General features: G+C 40.6%; 1 protein-coding gene across 6 annotated transcripts in view; it reads right to left on the reverse strand.

Annotated features, from left to right (window-relative positions):
• CLEC16A (C-type lectin domain containing 16A) overlaps positions 1-26,462 on the reverse strand; it is a 285,111-nt gene that overhangs the window by 176,976 nt on the left and 81,673 nt on the right. For all 6 annotated transcript variants that reach the window (XM_077141803.1, XM_077141801.1, XM_077141802.1 and 3 more), the window contains 2 exons: positions 25,339-25,468; positions 19,698-19,798 (listed from right to left, as the gene is read on the reverse strand). In XM_077141803.1, coding sequence (XP_076997918.1) covers positions 19,698-19,798; positions 25,339-25,468 — 231 coding nt within the window. The remainder of the gene's footprint in view (positions 1-19,697; positions 19,799-25,338; positions 25,469-26,462) is intronic.

The following is a 26,462-nucleotide window of genomic DNA, read 5'->3' on the forward strand; positions in this document are numbered from 1 at the left end:
AATTAGAACCCTCACGCATTGCTGATGGAAAAGTAAAATGGTACATATGTTGTAGAAAACAGTTTAACAGATCTTGAATAAGTTAAACATAGAACTACCCTATGACCCAGTAATTCCAATCCCAGGTATAGACTCAAACTAATTGAAAACAGGTACTCAAACAAAAGCTTGTTCGTGAGTATTCATAGTAGCTCTAGTCTAAATAGCTCAAAGGCAGAAATAACCCACATGTCCATCAATGGATGAATGGGTAAATAAAATGTGGTATATCCATATACTGGAATATTATTCAGTTATTAAAAGGAATAAAGTACTGATACATGCTAAAACACGAATGAACCTTGAAAACATTATGCTAGGTTGCAGGAACCAGACATAAAAGGCCATCTATTATATGACTCCATTTATATGAAATATCCAGGATAGGCAAATCCATTAAAGACAGAAAGCAGATTAGCAGTTTCCAGGGGCTATGGAAAGGAGAGTACAGTGAGTGAGTGCTTAATGGGTACAGGGTTCCTGTTTGGGTTAACAAAAAATTTCTAGAACTAGAGAATAGATAGCAGCAAGCATTGTTAATGAACTTAATGCTACTGAATTGAACACTTTAAAATGGTTACAATGGTAAATTTTGTTATGTTTATTTTACTGAAATAAAAGAAGGAGAAATTATAAATATTTTTCAGGCTTGCTGTGAAGATTAATTTTACGCGTCATCCTGGCTAGGTTATGGTGTCCAGTTGTTAGGGTTAAGCAAGCACTGGCTTGATTGTTACTGTGAGGATGTATCATAGATGGTGTGGTAGTTTGGGGCTGCTATGTACTCCAGAGAAGGCCATCTTCTTTTAATCCATTCTTGTGGGTGCAGACCTATTATGGGTGGGACCTTTTGATTAGGTTGTTTCCATGAAGATGTGGTCCAACCAATTCGAGGTGGGTCTTAATCCTTTACTGGAGTCATTATAAGAGGATAAAAGACATACAGATGAAAACACCAGAAGGACACAGAGAGAGAATATAGAGAAAAACACCCCGGAGATGCTGCGAAAGGAATCAGAGTTGCAGAGCGAGAAAGCCACTGAAATCAGACGTTAAACCTGGCAGAGAAGGACCAGCAGACTCCAGCCATGTGTCTTCCATGTGACAGATGAACCCCAGATGCCACTGGTCTTCCTTCAGAGAAGGTATCATTCTGTTGATGCCTTAAGTGGAACATTTTCATGGTCTTAGAACTGTAAATCTGTGAATAAATTCCCATTGTAAAAGCCAATCCATTTCTGGCAGTTTTAGCAAACTGAAACAGACAGATTTGCATCTATGGTCAGTTGATTGCATCTACAATCAAGAAAGGCGACAGCCCTCAGCAATAAGGAGAATTGCCTCCTCCAATCACTTGGAGGTCTTAAAATCCAGAACTGAGGATTCCAGGAATCAGAAAAAAGAATGCTGCCTCAAATTCAACCAGTTAGCTTCCCCTAGGAAATTCACACTCAACTTCAGAATCACATTTACTGCAGTCTCCAGCTTACAGATCCAGACTTGCCAATCTTCACAGTCACATGAGCCAATTCCTTACAATAAATCTCTTTTAAAATTACATGTATCTATTTTATATATGTACAAAATTAATATATATTAAAATACATATAGTTTATATTTTCATTATTTTATAATTTATAAAATACATTGTTTTAATATAAAATGAATGGATATAATATATATTAAATATATATAAAATTTTTTGCATGTATATTTATCCACGTGTATACATGGTTTATTTCACTGGACAGCCCTGATAAAAGCTGAATTCATCATTAGCAGAGCTTTACTACAAGTAATGTTAAGGAAAGACCTTCAGGCAGAACAAAAATGATACTAGTTGTATCTGAATCTATAAAAAAGAGTGAACAGACCACAAATGGCAATACATGGATAAATATTATCATGGTCAGGTTCATGTCAACTTGGCCAGGAGGTGGTGCCCATTTGTCTGGTTGGGCAAGTGCTGGTCTATCTGTTGCTATGAGGGCATTTCATAAAATTAAATCATGATCATGTAGGCTGCATCCACATCTGACTGCATTTGTAATCAGCCAAGGGGAGTGTCTTCTGCAATGAGACACTGCAAGGCTTTTAAGAAGGATTCAGAAGAGACACTCTCTTCCTGCTTCAGCCACCAAGCTTCTCCTGTGGAGTTCATCCAGACCCTTCAACGGAGGGATCAGCTTCACAGCCTGCCCTCTGGATTTTGGACTCTACGCTCCCACAGTTATGTGAGACACTTTTATAAATTTTATATCTATGGATATTTCCTGCTGATTCTGTTTCTCTAGAGAACCCTAGCTAATACAGCTTGGTACCAGGAGTGGGGAGCTTATTAAGAAAGAGAATCTTAAAAATGGGTTTCACGATTGGTTTTCTACTCTGACAGGATTCAAAGGCACTAAGGACTCTGATTCTCGTAATCAGAACGATACTGCCAATCCATGGGGTATGTTGGCAAAAGAGATAGTCAAAATATCACCATTGGATTTTTCTAATGCTTCACCTGTATGAAGCCAGGTGAAAACACCTTTAAGGAGTTTTGTGGAAATAGGAGGTATAGACATCATCTTTAGGGAGATGATCTAATTACAGTTTCAAACACGGAGTATTGAATAGGGATTAGAAGAAACGGCTACCTTTACAAAACGGGATTAGGAATAAAACATGGCTTCTCTAGGGTATATACATCATTTCAAACCAGCACATGCCCTGAGACAAATGGTCTGGAAGATACTTCTAATTCTTTTCATAACCCACCCCACCACCCCTCATTTCTTCCAGATCTATAACTAGACTAAAGTCCCAATCAGCCCCAAAAAGGTGAGGTATAAAGTATCATCCATGAAGAGGTACACTATACTCCAAACGAACCGTGTGAGTTTTCCAATTTATATAGACAGAAATCAGGGGAATATGTGTGGAAATGGATTTTAAGGGTGTGAGATAATGGTGGGAAGGATATAAACCTGGATCAGTCTGAATTTACTGATATGGGCCCACTAAGCAGAGATTCTGCATTCAATATTATATCTTGAGGGCTTCAAAAAGGCATTAACAGTTTGGATGGTTGGCTGAAACATGGATCAAAAGGCGGCTGACATTACCTCAGGTTGAAATGCTAGAACTGCCTTGGTATAATGTAGATGAGGGGATCCAGAGGCTAAAGAGATTAGAATATCACAGTGGATTTATCATGTAAAGCCTGCTTTTACACCCCAGGATTGTCCAGAGGATGCACCTTTTAATAGAACTGCGAGAAATAAATTTGTGAGACTAGCACCATCATCCCTGAAGAACTCTGTGGTTGTACTTCTCTGTAAGTCAGATATTACTGTGGGAACTGCTGTCACTGAGTTGGAATCCTCAAATCCAATGGGGATGACCAGATCCCAAGTTGGTAGAAGCCATATGGCAACATTTAATAGCCAAAGACAAGGTGGACATGGCTATCATAATAGACAGCAGATTCAAATTAGGAGTCAAAATAATCTGACTCGTAGAGACTTGTGGTGTTGGCTAGTAAATCATGGGGTACCTAGAAGTACAATAGATGGACAGTCTACTAAATTCTTCTTTGAACTATATAAACAAAAGAGTTCTAGGTCAAGTGAAAAGAAGTCTAACTTAACTTACAAAAACACAAAGTCATTGCCCCTTAATCAATTTCCAGATCTGAGACAGTTTACAGACCCGGAGTCCCTTGTATGAAGGGGAAGCCAAGACCCCTTTGGGAGAGGACCCTGTTACACTGCCACAAATTTATACTGTTATTCTTCCTCCAAGCCTTCCCCAAGGAGACTGACAGCCTTTTACCAGGGTATCTATGCACTGGGGAAAAGGAAATGATCAGATATTTCAGGGATTATTTGACATTGGCTCAGAAGTGACATTAATTCCAGGGAACCAAAAACATGACTCTGGTCCACCAGTCAGAGTGGGGGGTTATGGAGGTCAGGTGATCGATGGGAGTTAGCTCAGGTCCATTTCACAAGGGTCCAGTGGTACCCTGATCCCATTCTGTAGTTATTTCCCCAGTTACAGAATGCATAATTGGAGTGGACATACTGAGCAACTGGCAGAATCCCCACCTTGGCTCTCTAACTCATGGAGTGAAGGCTATTATGGTGGGAAAGGCCAAGTGGAAATCACTAGAACTGCCCCCACCTAGCAAAATAGTAAATCAGAAGCAATACTGGATTCCTGGAGGGACTGCAGAGATCACTGCCACTCTTAATGCAGGGGTGGTGATTCTCACCACATCCCCATTCAACTCTCCTATTTGGCCTGTGCAGAAAACAGAAGGGTCTTGGAAGATGACACTGAATTATCATAAACTCTCTCAGGTAGTAACTCCAATTACAACTGCTGTTCTGGATGTGACATCATTGCTTGAGCAAATCAATACAGCAATACTGGTAAGCAGCTATTGATCTGGCAAACACTTTTTTCTCAATAGCTGTTAGTACAGGACCACCAGAAACAGTCTGCTTTCAGCTGGCAAGATCAGCACTATACTTTCCCTGACCTACCTCAGGGGTATATCAACTCTCCAGCCCCATGTCATAATCTTGTCTGCAGGGACCTTGATCGTTGCTCCCTCCCACAAGACATCACACTGGTCCATTTTATTGATGATATCATGTTGATTGGACCTTCTGAGCAAGAAGTAGCAACTACTCTAGACTTATTTGCAAGGTTTGTGTGTCAGAGGATGGGAGATAAATTCAACAAAAATATAGGGACCTTCCACCTCAGTGAAATTTCTAGATGTCCAGTGGTGTGGGGCAAGTCGAGATATTCCTTCAAGGTAAAGGATAAGTTGCTGTATCTGGCTCCTATGACCAAAAAAGAGCCACAATGCCTAGCTGGTTTCTTTGGATTTTGGCAACAACATATTCCTCATTTGGGTGTGCTACTCTGGCCCATTTACGGACTGACCAGAAAAGCTGCTAATTTTGAGTAGGGACCTGAACAAGAGGAGGCTCTGTGACAGGTCCAGGCTGCTGTACAAGCTGCTCTGCCACTTGGACCATATGATCCAGCAGCTCCAATGGTGCTGGAAGTGCCAGTATCAAATAGAGATGCTGTCTGGAGCCTCTGGCAGGCCTGTATAGAAGAATCACAATGTAGACCCTTAGGATTTTGGAGTAAAGCCTTACCATCTGCTGCAGATAACTACTCTCCTTTTGAGAAACGGCTTTTGGCCTGCTACTGGGCCTTAGTAGAAACTGAACACTTAACCATGGGCCACCAAGTTACCATGAGACCTGCATTGCCTTTCATGAGTTGGGTATTGTTTGACCCACCAAGCCATAAATTTGGGTGTGCACAGTAGCACTCCATCATAAAATGGAAATGGTATATATGAGATAGGGCCAGAGCAGGTCCTGAAGGCACAAGGAAGTTACATGAGGAAGTAGCCCAAATGCCCATGGTCTCCACTCCTGCCACCTTACCTTCTCTTTCCCAGACCACAGGTATGCCCTTTTGGGGAGTTCCTTACAATGAATTGACTGAGAAACAGAAAATTCGGACCTGGTTTACAGATGATTCTGCATGATATGCAGGTACCACCCAAAAGTGGACAGTTGCAGCAGCGGCACCCCTTTCTGGGGCATCCTTGAAGGACAGTGGTGAGGGGAATCCTCCCAGTGGGCAGAACTTCGAGCAGTGCATCTGGTTGTTCATTCTGCTTGGAAGGAGAATTGGCCAGAGGTGCATCTGTAAACTGACTCATGGACTACTACTAATGGTTTGGCTGGATGGAAACACCATAATTGGAAAACTGGTGACAAAGAGATCTGGGGAAGAGGTATGTGGATAGACCTTTCTGAGTGGGCTAAAAACATGAACATATTTGTGTCCCATGTGAATGCGCACCAGAGGTTGACTTCAGCAGAGGAAAGTTTTAATAATCAAGTGGATAAGATGACCCCCTCTGTGCATACCAGTCAGCCTCTTTCCCCAGCAACTCCTGTCATTGCCCAAAGGGCTCATGAACAAAGTGGTCATGGTGGTAGGGATGGAGGTTATGCATGGGTTCAACAACATGGACTTCCACTTACCAAGGCTGACCTGGCTATAGCCACTGCTGAGTGCCCAAATGCCAGCAGCAAAGACCTACACTGAGCCCTAGATATGGCACCACTCCCTGAGGTGACCAGTCGGTTACATGGTGGCAGGTTGATTACACTGGATGACTCCCGTCATCAGGGAGCAGTGATTTGTTCCAGCTGGAATAGACAATACTCTGGATATGGGTTTGCTTTCCCTGCACACAATGTTTCTGACAAAACTACCGTCTGTGGACTTACAGACTGCCTTATCCATCATCAGGGTATTCCATACAGCATTGCTTCTGATCAAGGAATCTACTTCACAGCAAGGTCTTACCACATTCCCCATCATCCAGAAGCAGCTAGATTGACAGAATGGTGGAATACCCTTTGGAAAACTCAATTATGGTGCCAACGAGGTGGCAATACCTTGAAGGGCAGGGGTAATGTTCCCCAGGAAGCAATGTATGGTCAGAATCAGCATTCATTGTATGGTGGACATACAATGTCCACCATACAAGGGGTGGACATGGGAGTGACACCACTCACTATTACCCCTAGCAATCCACTAGGAAAATGTTTGCTTCCTGTCCCTGCAACCTTGAGCTCTGCTGGTCTACAGGTTTTAGTTCCAGAAGGGGAAGTGCTTCCACTAGGAGAAACAGCAATGATTCCACTGAACTAGAATCTAAAATTGCCACCTGGTCATTTTGAGCTACTTATGTCCCTGGATCAACAAGCCAAGAAGGGGATTACTTTACTGGCTGGGGTGATTGACCCTATCAGGGGGAAATAGGACCATAACTACACAACGGAGGTAAAGAAGATTTCCTGGAATATAGGAGACCCCTATGGTGTCTTCTAGTACTACCACGCCTTGTAACTAAAATCAACGGAAAACCACAACAACCCGATCCAGGCAGGACTAACAATGGCTCTGAAACTTCAGGAATGAAGGTCTGGGTCACCCCACCAGGTAAAGAACCATGGCCAACTGAAGTACTTGCTGAGGGTAAAGAGAACATGGAATGGATATTGGAAGAAGGTAGTGATAAATATATGAACTATAACCACGAGATTAGTTACAGAAACGAAGACTGTAATGCTGTTTTGTTCATGTTATAGTATTTAAGTTGTAAGATATCAAGTTTAAGAACGACTATGATTCAAAGACTTGCACCTTATTCTAGGTAGATTTAATGTTTCCAGTTATACCTGGGTCAGTTGAGTACTGTTAGGTGAGGAAAAAATGTATCTTTCATTGTTTCCTATTTGGAGAGTAAGTATGGTTTAAGGTGATGTGTATAGCTGCCAAGGGGTGGACTGCCACAGTCAGGTTCATGTGTCAACTTGGCCATGTGGTGGTGCCCGTTTGTCTGGTTGGGCAAGTGCTGGTCTTTCTGTCACTATGAGGACATTTCATAGAATTAAATCATGATCACGTCAGCTGCATGCACAGCTGTTTGCATTTGTAATCAGCCAAGGGGAGTGTCTTCTGCAATGCTTAATCTAATCACTGGAAGGCTTTTAAGGAAGATTCAGACAGACAGTCTCTCTTCCATGCTTCAGCCAGCAAGTCTCTCCTGTGGCTGAGAGATTTCAAACAGTGTCAAGGGATTATTCTGGAGGTTATTACACATTATATAGCTATCCCTTTTTATTTTTTAGTATATTAGAATACCTAGAAGGAAATACCTGAAACTGCTGAACTATATTCCAGTAGCCTCGATCCTTTTTTTTGTAACAAATAAGCATTTTTTGCTTTAGTCTCACACATAAAGCCTTGATTCTTGAAGAAGACTGTTTAACTATATATAGCTTTTACAGTATAACCATGTGAATTGTGAAAACCTTGTGGCTAATGCACCCCTTTCACCAGTGTATGGACAGATGAATAAGGACAAAAACAAAAAACGTGGTGGGGGTAAGGGGTATGGGATGTTTTGGGTGTTCTGTTTCATTTTTATTTTTATATGTTTTTTTTAGAGTAACGAAAAGGTTCAAAAATTGATTGTGGTGATGAATGTACAACCATGTTATGAAACTGCGAACCATACACGTTGGATGATTATAGGGTACATACATATCTCAATAAAATTGTATTTAAAAAATCTACTTTCAAAGAAAACTCCAAGTCCAGATGCTTTACTGGTAAATTTTACCAAACATTTAAGGCAGAAATAATACCAATTCTACAAAAACTCTCCCAAAAATTGAAGGGGAGGGAATATTTCCCAATTCATTCAATAAGGTAAGTCTTACATTTATAGCAAAATCAGACAAGGAGTTATAAAACTAAAGACCAATAGCACTCATGACATACATATAAAAACCTTTAACAAAATTTTAGTAAATCAAATCCAACAATATATAAATAGTGCCACATTAGGTGGCATTAACTCAGCATGAGCATCATCTCAAGATATCAAAGAAAGCTTCCTGGAAGAGGTGACTTCTAAATGGAACCTTGACAGACAAGCAGAATGTCAATGGGAAGCAATGTTGGGGAAGAGGAAATGGCAGCAACAACCACCACCACAACTGAGAAAGGAAGTGGCAGGAAAAAAAAAAAAAATGAAGATGGCAGACCTATTCAGGAACAGGTAGGTGTGCTCAACACTTACTTGGGTAACTGTGAGGTTTCAAAAAAAACTCTTTTCTCTGAGAACAGAGGTAAACACAGGACTGAGCCCCCTGGGGCCAAGTCTATACTATGTGACCTTGTCCCCAGGCATGACTGATTGTTCCAGAGTCAGAAGCATCATCAAGCTAGAACAATGACATCATCTGCCCAGGAATTTAAAACTTGAATAAGAGAGGCTCCCAGCCAAGGATTTGCTACAGCCCAAACAGAACCCCTGAGGGAAGGTCATGAACCCTTGCTACTGAAGTACCCAAAATCACCCAGTTCATGCTCTTACCCAGGCTTCTCAGCAACTTTTTGGATCCTGAGAGCTGCCCCAGTGGCTTCCTATAGACCCACCCTTTTTGCTTAAGTAAACAAGAGCAGTTTGTGCTTGCCACTTAGAGTACATTTATAAGTTCAATGAGTACCATGAGAGTAGCCACGAGAGAGAAATCTGTTGCTACATAAAAATATGAAAATCCCTGTGCCAGAGCCAAGACTCTGTGAAGGGCAATCTGGAAATCAGATCAGGTTGGAAAGGAGAGGGGAATCTGGATAACCCAAATAACAGATGTGGGAGGTGGAGTTTAAGAGACAGGATAAAACACCAAAGGTTTCTGAATAAGAGAGGAACATGGTGAAAACTGTCTTCTTAGAGAATTATCTGGCCGTGCTATGGAGGACGGTTTATAAACTGGCAATATATTTGACCTTTTAGGACTATTATTTAGTCCAGGCATGAGATAATGGCCACTAGTATGGCACACCCAGGCCTCTCTTGTTTCCATACCTTTGGTTCTCACCCCTCATACCTAGCTTTGAACTAGTGCAGCACAGGGTAGTAGGTACTTAAAGTCTGCTGCTCAGATGTACTGAAAGGGAAGAACTGACAAAATTTGACTAAATACTGGGATCAAAGGAGGGAAAGCAGTAAACATCATGGCAGTTTCAGCCTTAACCGGCAATTTCAATGGAAATGTCAGGAAGTATGATGGGGTTGGGGGATATTTATAGGGGATATATGTATAATGTTAGACTAGCTGTTTTGAGATGTTATTGAAACATCTAGATGGGGGCCTCCAACATAAAACTACTGAGAGTTAATGAGAGGGAGTCTCACGGGTTTGGGTTTCCTCCTTAATAAGTAAGAGTCTCTACGTGTCAGGTACTGAGCAAGGAACTAGAGGTGATGGCAGAAGCCATGACAGCAAATGAGATTGTGGAGGAAAACAGCAGAATTTGGAGTTAGCCATGCTTCTTTGCATGGATTCTCAGGTTGGATTTATAGACTTGCTTGTGATCATAATGGCCTACAAATGAGAAGCAAGTTTGTGGTACCATCTGTAATAGGAAAAGTATGGAAACCATTTAAGTGTCATTCAATAAAGGGATGGTAGAGTAAGTGATGACACAGAAATATGATGAAAAGAACAAGGCAGGTCTATATAATGTCTATGGATGTGAAATGATATGCTGTTTTATGATGTGTGAGAAAAGCAAGGTTTAAAACAGACAATACAGAATGCCTCCATTTCTGTTTAAATTGGGAAGTAGTAGAAATAAAATCATACAGACTTGTATTTGGGTTTATATTGCTATCTTTAAAAAGACACAAGAAACTGGTAATAAAGACTAACTTTGACAAGGAGAGTTGGGGGCCAAAGGTGGGAGAGAGACATTCTAGACTATATATATATATATATATTTTTTTTTTTAAGCATTTGTTCCTCCTATTATTTATTTTTATTCCATATGTTCTACTCCTTTGTTGACAAGGTAGATAAAAGGAGCTTCAGACACAAGGTTTTCACAATCACACACTCACATTGTGACAGCTGTATCATTATTCAATCATCCTCAAGAAACATGGCTACTGGAACACAGCTCTACATTTTCAGGCAGTTCCCTCCAGCCTCTCCATTACATCTTGAATAACAAGATGATATCTACTAGATGCATGAGAATAACCTCCAGGATAACCTCTCAACTCTGTTTGGAATCTCTCAGCCATTGACACTTTGTCTCATTTCCCTCTTCCCGCTTTTGGTTGAGAAGGTTTTCTCAATCCCTCGATGCTAAGTCTCAGCTCATTCTAGGATTTTTCTCAATCCCTTGATGCTGAGTCTCCGTTCAGCATGACACACCCCTGGGAGTCATGTCCCACGTAGAGAGGGGTAGGGTGGTAAGAATGCTCGTTGTGTTGGCTGGAGAGAGCGGCCACATTTGAGCAACAAAAGAGGCTCTCTTGGGGATAACTCTTAGGCCTAAATTTTAAGTAGGCTTGACCTATCCTTTGCGGGGTTAAGTTTCATATGAACAAACCCCAAGACTGGGGGCTGTGCCTATAGCTTTGGTTGTCCACACTGCTTGTAAGAATATCAAGAATTCAACCTAGGGAAGCTGAATTTCTCCCCGTTCTCACCACTCCCCAAAGGGGGCTCTGCAGACACATTTCCACTCACTGATTGAATCACTCTGGGATTCATCAGGGCATCACTCTGGACAAACCAGAAAAATCTCATGTCCTACCTGAGATTCCAAGTACTTATGGCATTCAATCAAACCATCTACATAAGTTATATTAGGAACTGCACTAGTCAAAACATAAAATTTGTAACAAATAAACATTTTTTGCTTTAGTCTCACACAGAAGGTGACACTTTAAAATATTAATTACCATCTATCCTCAGTACCCTGCAATAATGACATTCCTTTGTTCTTCTTCATGCAAAAACATTTTTTAAATTGTACCTTGTACATTTCACTATTATTATACACTCTAGGCATTTCTAGATTATACCATCTCAATCTTTAACATCTATCTTTCTCTCTGATTTCATTTATGTCCCCAGCCCTCCTCCCTCTATCATTCTCACATGCAGCTTCATTCAGTGTTTTAACATGATTACATTACAGTTAGGTAATATTGTGCTGTCCATTTCTGAGTTTTTGTATCCAGTCCTGTTGCACAGTCTGTATCCCTTCAGCTCCAATTACCCATTATCTTACCCTATTTCTATCTCCTGAGGGTCTCTGTTGTGAACAAAATATTTCAAGTTAATTCACTGATGTCAGTTCATATCACTGAGACCATACAGTATTTGTCCTTTAGTTTTTGGCTAGTCTCACTCAGCATAATGTTCTCAAGGTCCATCCATGTTGTTACATACTGTTCTAGTTTGCTAGCTGCTAGAATGCAATATACTAGAAAAGGAATGGCTTTTAACAAGGGGAATTGAATGAGTTGCTAGTTTACAGATCTAAGGCCAAGAAAATGTCCCAATTAAAACAAGTCTATAGAAATGTTCAATCAAAGGCATCCGGGGAAAGATACCTTGGTTCAAGAAGGCCGATGAAGTTCAGGGTTTCTCTCTCAAGTGAGAAGGCACGTGGCGAACACAGTCAGGGGCTTCTCTCTCAGCTGGAAGGGCACATGGCGAACACAGCGTCATCTGCTAGATTTCTCTCTTGGCTTCCTGTTTCATGAAGCTCCCCGGGAGGCATCTTCCTTCTTCATCTCCAAAGATTGCTGGCTGGTGGACTCTGCTTCATGGTGCTGCAGCATTCTCTGCTCTCTCTGAACCTCTCTCTCCAAAATGTTTCCTCTTTTATAGGACTTCAGAAACTAATCAAGACCCACTCAGATGGGTGGAGACATGTCATCCCCTAATCCAGTTTAACAACCGTTCTTAACTAAATCTCATCAACCAGGGAGATGATCCCATCACAGTCCCAAATACACAGCATTGAATAGAGACTATTCTACCTTTAAGAAATGGGATTTATATTAGAACATGACTTTTCTTAGGGGGCATACTTCCTTTCAAACCAGCACACATACTTCATAAGTTTATTCTGTCTTAGAGCTGCATAATATTCCATCGTATGCATATACCACAGTTTGTTTAGTCACACATCTGTTGTTGGACATTTTGGCTGTCTCCATCTCCTTGCAATTGTAAATAATGCTGCTATAAACACTGGTGTGCAAATGTCCATTTGTGTCTTTGCCTTTATGTCCTCTGAGTAGATACCTAGCAATGGTATTGCTGGGTCACATGGCAATTCTATATTCAGCTTTTTGAGGAACCACCAAACTGCCTTCCACAGTGGTTGCACCATTTGACATTCCCATCAAGAGTGAATAAGTGTGCCTCTTTCTCCACATCCTCTCCAGCACTTGTCATTTTCTGTTTTGTTGAAAACGGCCATTCTGGTGGGTGTGAGATGATATCTCATTGTGGTATTGATTTGCATTTCTCTATTGGCCAGGGATGTTGAGCATCTCTTCATGTGCCTCTTGGCCATTTGTATTTCCTCTTCTGAGAAGTGTCTGTTCAAGTCTTTTTCCCATTTTGTAATTGGATTGGCTGTCTTTTTGTTGTTGAGTTGAACAATCTCTTTATAAATTCTGGATACTAGACCTTTATCTGATATGTCATTTCCAAATATTGTTTCCCAATGTGTAGGCTGTCTTTTTACTTTCTTGATGAAGTTCTTTGATGCACAAAAGTGTTTAATTTTGGGGAGCTCCCATTTATTTATTTATTTCTTCAGTGCTCTTGCTTTAGGTGTAAGGTCCATAAAACCGCCTCCAATTATAAGATTTATAAGATATTTCCCTATATTTTCCGCTGTTTTATGGTCTTAGACCTGATGTTTAGATCTTTGATCCATTTTGAGCTAACTTTTGTATAGGGTGTGAGATGCGGGTCCTCTTTCATTCTTTTGCATATGGATATCCAGTTCTCTAGGCACCATTTATTGAAGAGACTGTTCTGTGCCAGGTGAGTTGGTTTGACTGCCTTATCAAAGATCAAATGTCCATAGATGAGAGGGTCTATATCTGAACACTCTATTCGATTCCATTGGTCAATATATCTATCTTTATGCCAGTACCATGCTGTTTTGACCACTGTGGCTTCATAATACGCCTTAAAGTCAGGCAGCGTGAGACCTCCGGCTTCGTTTTTTTTTTCCTCAAGATACTTTTAGCAATTCAGGGCACCCTGCCCTTCCAGATAAATTTGCTTATTGGTTTTTCTATTTCTGAAAAGTAAGTTGTTGGGATTTTGATTGGTATTGCGTTGAATCTGTAAATCAATTAAGGCAGAACTGACATCTTACCTATATTCAGTCTTCCAATCCATGAACACGGTATGCCCTTCCATCTATTTAGGTCTTCTGTGATTTCTTTTAACAGTTTCTTGTAGTTTTCTTTGTATAGGTCTTTTGTCTTTTTAGTTAAATTTATTCCTAAGTATTTTATTCTTAGTTGGAATTGTAAATGGAATTCGTTTCTTGATTTCCCCCTCAGATTGTTCATTACTAGTGTATAGAGACGCTACAGATTTTTGAATGTTGATCTTGTAACCTGCCACTTTGCTGTACTCGTTTATTAGCTCTAGTAGTTTTGCTGTGGATTTTTCCAGGTTTTCGACATACAGTACCATATCATTTGCAAATAGAGTTTTACCTCTTCCTTTCCAATTTTGATGCCTTGTATTTCTTTTTCTTGTCTAATTGCTCTGGCTATAACTTCCAACACAATGTTGAATAACAGTGGTGATAGTGGACATCCTTGTCTTGTTCCTGATGTTAAGGGGAAAGTTTTCAGTTTTTCCCCATTGAGGATGATATTAGCTGTGGGTTTTTCATATATTCCCGCTATCATTTTAAGGAAGTTCCCTTGTATTCCTATCCTTTGAAGTGTTTTCAACAGGAAAGGATGTTGAATTTTGTCAAATGCCTTCTCTGCATCAATTGAGATGATCGTGTGACTTTTCTGCTTTGATTTGTTGATATGGTGTATTACATTAATTGATTTTCTTATGTTGAACCATCCTTGCATACCTGGGATGAATCCTACTTGGTCATGATGTATAATTCTTTTAATGTGTTCCTGGATTCGATTTGCTAGAATTTTGTTGAGGATTTTTGCATCTGTATTCATTAGAGAGATTGGTCTGTAGTTTTCTTTTTTTGTAATATCTTTGCCTGGTTTTGGTATGAGGGTGATGTTGGCTTCATAGAATGAATTAGGTAGCTTTCCCTCCACTTCAATTTTTTTGAAGAGTTTGAGCAGGGTTGGTACTAATTCTTTCTGGAATGTTTGGTAGAATTCACATGTGAAGCCGTCTGGTCCTGGACTTTTCTTTTTGGGAAGCTTTTGAATGACTGATTCAATTTCTTTACTTGTGATTGGTTTGTTGAGGTCATCTATTTCTTCTTGAGTCAAAGTTGGTTGTTCATGCCTTTCTAGGAAATTGTCCATTTCACCTACATTGTTGTATTTATTGGCATAAAGTTGTTCATAGTATCCTGTTTTTACCTCCTTTATTTCTGTGGGGTCAGTGGTTATGTCTCCTCTTCCATTTCTGATCTTATTTATTTGCATCCTCTTTCTTCTTCTTTTTGTCAATCTTGCTAAGGGCCCATCAATCCTATTGATTTTCTCATAGAACCAACTTTGGTTTTATTGATTTTCTCAATTTTATTTATTTCTGCTCTAATCTTTGTTATTTCTTTCCTTTTGCTTGCTTTGGGGTTAGTTTGCCGTTCTTTCTCCAGTTCTTCCAAGTGGACAGTTAGTTCCTGTATTTTTGCCCTTTCTTCTTTTTTGATATAGGCATTTAGGGCAATAAATTTCCCTCTTAGCACTGCCTTTGTTGCGTCCCATAAGTTTTGATATGTTGGGTTTTCATTTTCATTTGCCTCGAGATATTTACTGATTTCTCTTGTAATTTCTTCCTTGACCCACTGGTTGTTTAAGAGTGTCTTGTTGAGCCTATTTGTGAATTTTCTGGCGCTTTGCCTATTATTGATTTCCAACTTCATTCCCTTATGATCTGAAAAAGTGTTTTGTATGATTTCAATCTTTTAAAATTTGTTGAGACTTGCTTTGTGACACAGCATATGGTCTATCTTTGAGAATGATCCATGAGCACTTGAGAAAAAGGTGTATCCTGCTGTTGTGGGGTGTAATGTCTTATAAATGTCTGTTAAGTCTAGCTCATTTATTGTAATATTCAAATTCTCTGTTTCTTTATTGATCCTCTGTCTAGATGTTCTGTCCATTGTTGAGAGTGGGGAACTGAAGTCTCCAACTATTATGGTAGATATGTCTATTTCCCTTTCCAGTGTTTGCAGTGTTTGCCTCGTGTATTTTGGGGCGTTCTGGTTCGGTGCATAAATATTTATGATTGTTATGTCTTCTTGTTTAATTGTTCCTTTTATTAGTATATAGTATCCTTGTTTGTCTCTTTTAACTGTTTTACATCTGAAGTCTAATTTGTTGGATATTAGTATAACTACTCCTGTTCTTTTCTGGTTGTTATTTGCATGAAATATCTTTTCCCAACCTTTCACTTTCAACCTATGTTTATCCTTGGGTCTAAGATGTGTTTCCTGTAGACAGCATATAGAAGGATCCTGTTTTTTAATCCATTCTGCCAGTCTATGTCTTTTGATTGGGGAGTTCAATCCATTAATATTTAGTGTTATTACTGTTTGGGTAGCACTTTCCTCTACCATTTTGCCTTTTGTATTTTATATGTCATATCTAATTTTCCTTCTTTCTACACTCTTCTCCACACCTCTCTCTTCTGTCTCTTCGTATCTGTCTCTAGTGCTCCCTTTAGTATTTCTTGCAGAGCTGGTCTCTTGGTCACAAATTCTCTCAGTGATTTTTTGTCTGAAAATGTTTTAATTTCTCCTTCACTTTTGAAGGACAATTTTGCTGGGTATAGAATTCTTGGTTGGCAGTTTTTCTCTTTTAGTAATTTAAATATATTATCCCACTGTCTTCTTGCATTCATGGTTTCTGCTGAGAAATCTACACATAGTCTTATTGGGTTTCCCTTGTATGTGATGGGTTGCTTTTCTCTTGCTGCTTTCAAGATCCTCTCTTTCTCTTTGACTTCTGACATTCTTACTAGTAAGTGTCTTGGAGAACGTCTATTTGCATCTATTCTCTTTGGGGTACGCTGCACTTCTTGGATCTGTAATTTTAGGTCTTTCGTAAGAGTTGGGAAATTTTCAGTGATTTCTTCCATTAGTTTTTCTCCTCCTTTTCCCTTCTCTTCTCCTTCCAGGACACCCACAATACATATATTTATGTGCTTCATATTATCATTCAGTTCCCTGAGTCCCTGCTCATATTTTTTCATTTTTTTTCTCTATAGTTTCTGTATCTTGTCAGATTTCAGATGTTCCATCCTCCAGTTCACTAATCCTAACCTCTGTCTCTTGAAATCCACCATTGTAGGTTTCCATTGTTTTTTTCATCTCTTCTACTGTACTTTTCATCCCCATAAGTTCCATGATTTGTTTTTTCAGACTTTCCATTTCTTCTTTTTGTTCATTCCTTGCCTTCTTCATATCCTCCCTCAATTCATTGATTTGGTTTTTGATGAGGTTTTCCATGTCTGTTCGTATATTCTGAATTAGTTGTTTCAGCTCTTGCATCTCATTTGAACTATTGGTTTATTCCTTTGACTGGGCCATATTTCAATTTTCCTGGTGTGATTTGGTATTTTTTGCTGGCGTCTAGACATTTAATTACCTTAATTAGTTTATTCTGGAGATTGCTTTCACTTCTCTTACCTAGGGTTTTCTTGCTAGATGAATTTGTTGTCTATCTGTTCTTTGACCTTCAGTTCAGCTTTTTCCGGACCTCTAGCTTAGGTTTTGTTTAACAGAGGATAATTTTTCAGTTCTTGTTTTCTTGTTTCTTGCCCTGCTTGCATGGTGCGTTTTCCCTCCCCACCCTTAGGAGGGTCTACGTAGGTATTATAGACTCCAGCCGGGTTTTCCTGGACTAAATTGGCCTCCTATCAGGGGGAAGGAGTAACCTGCGTCAGTTTTCCCTGAGGGTGACACCCAGCAGTTTAAAAGACTTTCCTATGAAGTCTCTGGGCTCTGTTTTTCTTATCCTGCCCAGTATGTGGCACGTCTGCCTGCGGGTCACACCAGCAAGAGATGTTGCGGTACTTTTAACTTTGGAAGACTCTCCCTGCTGGGGGCATGGTGGAGACAGAGGAGAGGTTGTAGGTTGGTTTTAATGGCTTCAAATTGCCAAGCCCTGAGGTTGAATTCCTTGAGAGAGGGATTCCACCTGAGTTGGGCTTCATCCCTCCCCTGGGGAAGGCACAGGTGGGAGACAGCCCTGAAAGCAGCCCATTTCTGCCTATGCCTGGGGCAGTTGCAGTCCAAGAATTCCCGCCGCTGACTCCAGAGGCTGCCAAGTCGCCATAGATACACAGCCACTAAAACTTCCGTTTCCTCCCCTTTCCTCTTTTTCAGTGAGCCCAATGAGCGAACTCCGCCTTGACCAGGTTTAGAGTCTCTTTCCTTTCCTTCTGGGAAGCCGCCCATGGGGGAGGGGCATCGGGTGCTGGCCACCACGGCTTGGGGAACTCATGGTTTTGGGGAGGCTTGCAGCCAGTCCAGCTGGTCCAGACTGGGGTACGCTGTGTGTCTGGTCACTGACGTGGCTCCGGGAGCTGTTCTGTACTGTTTCTGGTTATTTAGCAGTTGTTCTGGAGGACGAACTAAAATGTGCACGTTGCTAAGCCGCCATCTTGGCCTAGACTATACATTTTTGTCACTAATTGACATTAATCATAAGCATGTATTCATGATTTCAGAATAAACAAATAAGTAGTAATTAAATAAGTTTCCTATAGCTGCTGTAACAAATTACCACAAATTTGGTGGCTTAAAACAACAGAAACTTATTGCTTCATAGTCCCGGAGGCCACAAGTCTGAAATCAGTATCACTGGGTCAAAAATCAAGGTGGTAGCAGGGCTGCACTTCCATAGGAGACTCTAGCAGAGACTCCTTTGCTGGGCTCTTCCAGCTTCCACTGGCTGCTGACATTTCTTTGCTTATGAAAATCATTCCAATTTCCATGGCCAGCACCTTTAAATCTCTCTCTCTCTGCCTCCATGGTCACACTGTCTGTGCTGAATTTCCCTCTGCCTCCTTCATATAAGGTCATTTGTGGTGGCATTCAGGGCTTACCTGGATAATCCAGGATAATCACCCCATCCCGAGATGCTTAATCTAATCACATCTGCAAAGACCCTTTTCCCAAATAAAGTCATATTTACAGGTTCCAGAGATAAGGACCTGATATTCTAGGGGGACGTTAGCTTACTCCAGTCATCTTGAGTGGTTTCTCAACGTCTCTAGCCATAGGCTGCTATAGTAAAAAACACCTCTACCAACTCTCCAATAAGCTTACTAAAAACCTACTAAAACACCACTTGATGCAATGTCTCTTCTATGCCCAGCCCAGCTCTTGGAAGATGCCAGAAGGAATATCCTTGATTTCAAAGGAGGTTCTGATGTCAGAGTTTAGAAACCACCCATGTCAAGCTAGGTAGGGAAAAAAACAGTGGCCATACCCAGCAGTGAGCAGGGAGGGAAAGAATGAAGGAAGCCTAATCAAACCTACACGAGTCTGTTCCTGACCTCACAGCCTTACCAGGGGAAACCAGAGAACCACACCTCTCTTCGGAAAGAAAACCTACAAGTCCACACAATATACCCAGGGCCTATTTTAGCTCTGAAACTAGAGCAAAAACATCTACTATTATAAATAGCAAAACCAAGATTACAACTTGACTGATTTTAGTTCTAATGTTAGGGAAAGGTTGGACGCTAATTCAGGTGTAAAGCAAGGGGTCAAAAAAACCCACAGTATAAATACAGTCATAATGGATTATACAGTCAACATTTTAACCTTTTTTGCCCCCATACTGTCTGAGTAACCAATTTCTATGGCTTCAGATTATAGAAAAATACCTGAGAAATTCTAACAGATGTTGAAGAAAAGTTTGGCAGAATCTATGGATGCCAGGAAGAAGATCCCTCAATAAAAGCCGCTTTCTTTTTCAGTCTATACTGCCATATTGCTGAGTATGCAAGTCACAACCAAGAAAGAAGCAAGGTGAGCAGGCTTACCTTTATTCTGAGACATGGCGTAGAGGAGGCAAAGCACGAAGAGGGCATGGTAATCATCATCTGGGCTGTCCAGGGCATGGTACACCATATCTAGGAAGGGTCTGGAAAAGAGTGGGCCTCAGTGAGCTTCCTAGTGCACCTGGGCGAACATCCCATCCCTCCCACTTGCACAAGAGGCCCTGGCTGGCTGCTCTTGCCTCTTGTGGCTGAAACCACCCACGTGTATGGAGCCCACCAAGTGCCCGTTGAGTAGCAGGTACTAAGAACCCAAAGACAAGTCAGAGATCACCTCTGACGCTCTGCAGCTGCAGTCTACATGGGAAGAAGGCCAGCTGACCAAGGAACAGACAACTTAGTTGTTCAACAATCGCTTATCAGAGGTCCCAATACTGGGGATAAAGGATTCGAAGTTTCAGCTCTTGTGGCGTCGCTTACCACTAAGCAGAGACAGAATAAACAGATGCACATTGTTTCAAAGAGCAACAAGAGAATGAAGAAAGCAAGTCAATGTGACATACTAAAATATCAGATAAGACAGAAAAGATAAATCCAAATAACTTTAAGAATGTGGGCCTGGAGACAGACTACCTGGGTTTAAATTCTCATTCTGCCACTTCTAAGTTGTATAGCCTTGGACAAGTTACTCACAACCTCTCTGTTTCCCCATCTGTGAAATGGAGGTCAAATCTTCAGTGGTTATTGTGAAGAATCAACAAAATGACTGAAAGACATTTAACACAGGGCCAGGCACAGAATGGAAAGTGCTCAATTCATGGGAGCTGCTATTTGATGCCTATCTGCAACATTCCAAGAGCACGTCTTGATTTCATTCTGGCAGGGTCCTTTTCTTGGACCAACCACTTCTTGGACCAACTTTCCATGACTGGTAAGAATTGGCAGCAAGGCCTCTGCCTCAGGTGCTTTTGTGGATGAGCTCTACAGAGCAGCTGCAGGTATCAGGAACCATACATCCCAAATGCTGTCGTTCAGGTGAAGGGTCTAGCCTGGAAAGACTCTTCAACATGATGGCCATAGAACAATGCAATGCCCTGGTCCGTGGGTAGAAGGTTCTGATGCTGCAACCATTGGTGGCTGCCTCCTCTGACACCAGGCTGGGGCCAAGTGAACAGAGCACCAAGGGTTCATTCAACCCCTGGAAGGGCGCACGAGCACACATGGCACATGGGATGCCATGGGGAGTGAAACTGGGTGGGGTGCAGGAACAGGGAGGCTTCTCACTTCATTATTTTTCATACTTTTTGAATTTTGAAACCCATAAATGAACCACTGATTCAAAATACTGAATTGAAAAGTGCAAGAGAAAAAATAGTACAATTGTACTTGTCATAACATTTCAAATGAATATGTGACATATAAAACTTAGAAGAGAAGCCTTAACGGGGACATTGACATTTAGTCTCCATTTCTCCTGAGCCCCACACCTTCCTCGCCCCAGCTCAGGCATCACCCTTCAGGTGTTTTGATGGTTCTGTCACATGTAGATTTCAGTTTTTATAAGCCATCAATGATAGCACTTCCAAAATACATAACAGGATAAGGTAAAAAAAAAAAAAAAAAGTATTTTCTGGTAAATTAGTTGCTTGGAATTTGGATTGTATTTTCATTTTAAGATGATATTGAACAAACCAAACGCCCAATAGTGGGGTAAGGGCTAAGTGGATATACCATCTTTTATATAATCTAGTATCATGTAGCCATTAAGCATCTTGCTTGCTAAGTGTACAAAAATGAAAAAGATACTTGAAGTTTGCTATTAGATTTTTTTTTTTTAATGTTTCAGATTTAATTTTTTTTTTATTTTTTATTTTTTTATTAACGGAAAGAAAAAAAAAAAGAAATTAACACAACATTTAGAAATCATACCATTCTACATATGCACTCAGTAATTCTTAACATCATCACATAGATGCATGATCATTGTTTCTTAGTACATTTGCATCGGTTTAGAGGAGCTAGCAACACAACAGAAAAAGATATAAAATGTTAATATAAAGAAAAGAAATAAAAGTAGTAATAATAGTAAAGAACAACAACAAACAAACCAACAAGCAAACAAAAACAAAAAAAACCCTATAGCTCAGATGCAGCTTCATTCAGTGTTTTAACATGATTACTTTACAATTAGGTATTATTGTGCTGTCCATTTTTGAGTTTTTGTATCTAGTCCTGTTGCACAGTCTGTATCCCTTCAGCTTCAATTACCCATTGTCTTACCCTGTTTCTAACTCCTGCTGAACTCTGTTACCAATGACATATTTCAAGTTTATTCTCGAATGTCCGTTCACATCAGTGGGACCATACAGTATTTGTCCTTTAGTTTTTGGCTGGATTCACTCAGCATAATATTCTCTAGGTCCATCCATGTTATTACATGGTTCATAAGTTTATCTTGTCTTAAAGCTGCATAATATTCCATCGTATGTATATACCACAGTTTGTTTAGCCACTCTTCTGTTGATGGAGATTTTGGCTGTTTCCATCTCTTTGCAATTGTAAATAACGCTGCTATAAACATTGGTGTGCAAATGTCCGTTTGTGTCTTTGCCCTTAAGTCCTTTGAGTAGATACCTAGCAATGGTATTGCTGGGTCGTATGGCAATTCTATATTCAGTTTTTTGAGGAACCGCCAAACTGCCTTCCACAGTGGTTGTACCCTTTGACATTCCCACCAACAGTGGATAAGTGTGCCTCTTTCTCCGCATCCTCTCCAGCACTTGTCATTTTCTGTTTTGTTGATAATGGCCATTCTGGTGGGTGTGAGATGATATCTCATTGTGGTTTTGATTTGCATTTCTCTAATGGCCAGGGACATTGAGCATCTCTTCATGTGCCTCTTGGCCATCCGTATTTCTTCTTCTGGTAGGTGTCTGTTTTAAGTCTTTTTCCCATTTTGTAATTGGGTTGGCTGTCTTTTTGTTGTTGAGTTTGCTATTAGATTTTTAAAAGAAGAATAAAAACTGATGAATACAGTCTGGTCCAAACTACTTAGAGGGAGGAAGGGCAGAATTCCCAAAAAGAAGGCAATGAAAAAAACTGGTAGGAAATAACCAAATGTTATTTGCCTTTGAATGCTGAAATCATAGAAACTTTTTTCTTCTCCTTTATACTTTTCAAGGTTTTTCACGTTTTTTTAATGTAGATTAGTTTTACCATTTTTTAAAAAAAATTTTAAAGAAAAGAAATAACGTTTTGAATGGTTTTTCATTTCTTAGGTCTATATTAAACCCCCAATGCAGCTATCACCTATAGTGTATGAGGAATATAAGAACAATTCTTCCTTCTACGATGCTGTTTCTTTGGGCAAGTGGAACAATGCCAAGATCATGTTAGAATAAATTCCACTCTCCCTCAGCCTAGCACTCTCCTGTCTCAGTGTTGGGAACAGGGGTGACACATGGCCGTGGTGATTTTTCTGATGACCAACAAACTCGATACTTCTGCAGACTGCATCTGGGCCAGTCTCTTCTGTGCCCTTTGGTTTCAGTGGAGGACAGAGAACTGATCCAAAGGTTCCCAGTTTGTACATTCCCAAGCCCATATGCAGCCCAACACAAGGCACCTGAATCAGTCTCCATTACAAGTCCCATGGTAGAAGAGGCCAGTTAAAATCACCCAAGTTTAAGAAACAATCTCCATCAACCCTAAGAAAACCCTTCTCTTTACTAAGATTCAGAAAAAAGGAAGCATCTATCTCAACATTTAAGGATAACATTTTGGTCCTTTTTTTTCCCTTTTTTTTTGTAACACATAGGTAATTTTCTTCCTTTAGCAAAGCTACAGTATTACTATATTATGCAAATTATATGCCCTGTTTCCATTTATTAGATCCTAAGAAATTGAATATATCATGATTCATTTAAAAGCAGTGATTAATATTCTATTAAGCAGATACAACTTAATTTGCATAAGCATTCCCCACTGCCAAGTATTCAAGGTTTTTCCAGTTATACCTATTTTAGATAACGCTGTGCTGAGGACCTAAAGGTTTGTTTTCTTTCCCTTTCTGTGTTTAGAATGATTTCTTTAATTTTCAGATTGATGAGTTACATTTTTTACTGCCAACCAAAATGAAAAAGGACTTCATAAGTTATAACAATCAATAGCCCATACCAAGCTCCAATATGTTCTTTATTTAACAAAAACTAAAAATGGCTCCCTTGTGCATCTGCTTAAAATTAATTCTATTTGTTAGATAACTGAAACATATGCCAAACAAAGAGATAGGAGGGGAAAAAATTAGTGTGCTTCAACCCTTCACTTTTAGACTAATCAATAGGATGGTGTGTGTGCATGCATGTATGTGTACGCAGATGTGTGCATACATGTTCTTCTGCCACCCCATTTGAGGGCTCAGGAGATGAATGCCTTGTAGGCTGACGGAGACATGGCAGAGACTTGCTGTGTATTTATTAACACCACAGTAGGATCAGGGATCATTGCAGGTTTTGGGCAGTGGGGCAACTTTATCAGGAAACAACCCTGAAATGAAATGCCCTCCTAACAGTTCACGGCAACCTTCCACCCAATCCCATTCCCGAGGGGGTGGTACTATAGCAAGGCTCTGAGAAACATGGCTTCATGAAGGTTTGAGAGGATTTAGGTCCAGCAGGCTATCACCAAAATGAACAATCAGGCAAAAAGCCAACAGTGGGTAGAAGCGTTCAATCATGCCAGCTGAGTCAGTGAGGGAAAGCTCTGGGATGGTGGTGTGAGAGGTAGTGAATGAATGACAACTCGACCCCCTGGGGATCCTTCTTTGGCCATGCAGAGCATTGCCAGGAGCAGCCAGAGTCAGGCTGTACCCAGACCCTCTAGCGGGGCCCGGCACCCAAGTGCTTCAGGGCATGGCGGGACTATATGCTACTCATTCTCTTTCCAAGGGCTGAGGAGCACTGCAATGTCAAGCTGTGCTGTCCCCATGGCCTCTGGAGAAGAGTCATGCCTTGGCGGCCAGTGGCAGGAAGGGGACCAGGGAAAGGAAGGACTGCATGGCTAAGAGGCAAAGAGGGCCATTTGGTGTGGCAGGAAAAGACCCTGGATTCTTCTTCTTTTTTTTTAATTTGTTTTGTATTATCAAACCAAAACAACATACAAACATGAACATTCTTAACACACAAATATTCCATGTATGGTGTATAATCAATGGCTCACAATATCACCACCACGATCATTTTTTAGAACATTTGCATCACTCCAGAAAAAGAAATAAAAAGAAAAAACGTACACATACCATACTCCTTACCCCTTCCTCTCACTGACCACTAGTATTTCCATCTATGCAATAGATTTTAATCTTTGCTCCCCCTCTTTTTTTTCTATAACCCTTACCACTCCCTTTTATTGTTCACTAGTATTTCAATCTATTCAATTTATTTTAACATTTGTTCCTCCTATTGTTTATTTATTTTTAATCCATATTTTTTTACTCATCTGTCAATATCATAGATAAAAGGAGCATCAGACACAACCTGGGCTATTCTTAGAAGCCACCCTGGGCTGGGCGATGCTAGCCAGGGCACCTGACCTCCTCCTTGTCCTCCTCCCCATCTCCTCCCCAGTAAAACTGAGCAGCAGCTCCACCCTGATGGCAGGCAGATGAGCTGGCCCACCAGGTGGCTACCTGTTCCACTGCACACTCTCGCAGCCCGAGGCAGCAGCACTCTTCTCCTCATCCGTGGTGTTCTGCTCCTGCACAGAGGTGCTGGCAGCCAACTCTGAGAGCTTGCGTTCCATGATCACCATCTCTATCTCTGGAAAAAAACACAGAAACTGGGATGGGACCAAATAGCTTTGCAGACCTGTATTTATACAAATACTCATGTTTGAGAATAAGTTGCATAAACTGCACCTAACATGTCTGGTGAATATTCATAAGAGGTGACATCAATCCCAGCAAAACACTGGGGAGAATGAAGATGGAGGCCAGAATCCCTCTTTCCATTCATCTCAGCAACATCAAAAAATGTGCTTTTGATGGATTTTAACATGAAAATATGAATTGTCATAATTTTAATTCAGGGTCAAAAAAAGGTATTTATTCTACTTTACTGATATCATACTAACTTCCAAAGTTAGTATGAGACAACTTAGAAAAAATATGTGGTTAATAAAATGTAACCAAATTCACTGAAAATTGGGTAGTAGGTCTTTTCTATTTAGTTATGTTCATCTTTTTTCAAATCTCCATTTGGTTAGTTTCATAATGTATATAACATTAGCATAGTAATACAAATGTGTGTGTGTGTGTACGTGCATGTTTAAGGGATGTATGTTTACATTTATTTTGTTTGTTTCTGATGGGGTATACTATCAGAGGCACTGGGGCTTCTAGCTTCTATCCTGTGCCCTGCAAAGCCACCTCCTGCAGGCTGCACTCTGGCTCCTGCCTGGCTAACAGGACAGGAACTCAGCTCCAAGGACTCCCCAAGCTCAGAGGCCACATCCTGGTGCCAAAGACCAAGCTACCATGACATGGCTGTGCTCCTCTGACTTTTTCATCTTCTTGGATACCATCAGAATTTTGGAGCAGAGGACAGGTTTAAGATAAACCAATCTAGTGCTTTTCAAGCTTTTTTTTAGCAGCTAGACCTTCATTTCAAATGGCATTTTCTATGGCATATCTCCACGGCCAGCAGATGAAAGTGGAGCCACTCCAGATGAAGGATGGGTAAGTTCCCTCCGACATATCACAGCGGCCCAACAGCCCCTTTCTGGAGCACTGGGGCTTACCCAAAGCTGCCTTGG

Source organism: Tamandua tetradactyla, chromosome 23 (assembly GCF_023851605.1).
Source record: "Tamandua tetradactyla isolate mTamTet1 chromosome 23, mTamTet1.pri, whole genome shotgun sequence".
Taxonomy (NCBI): Eukaryota; Metazoa; Chordata; class Mammalia; order Pilosa; family Myrmecophagidae; genus Tamandua; species Tamandua tetradactyla.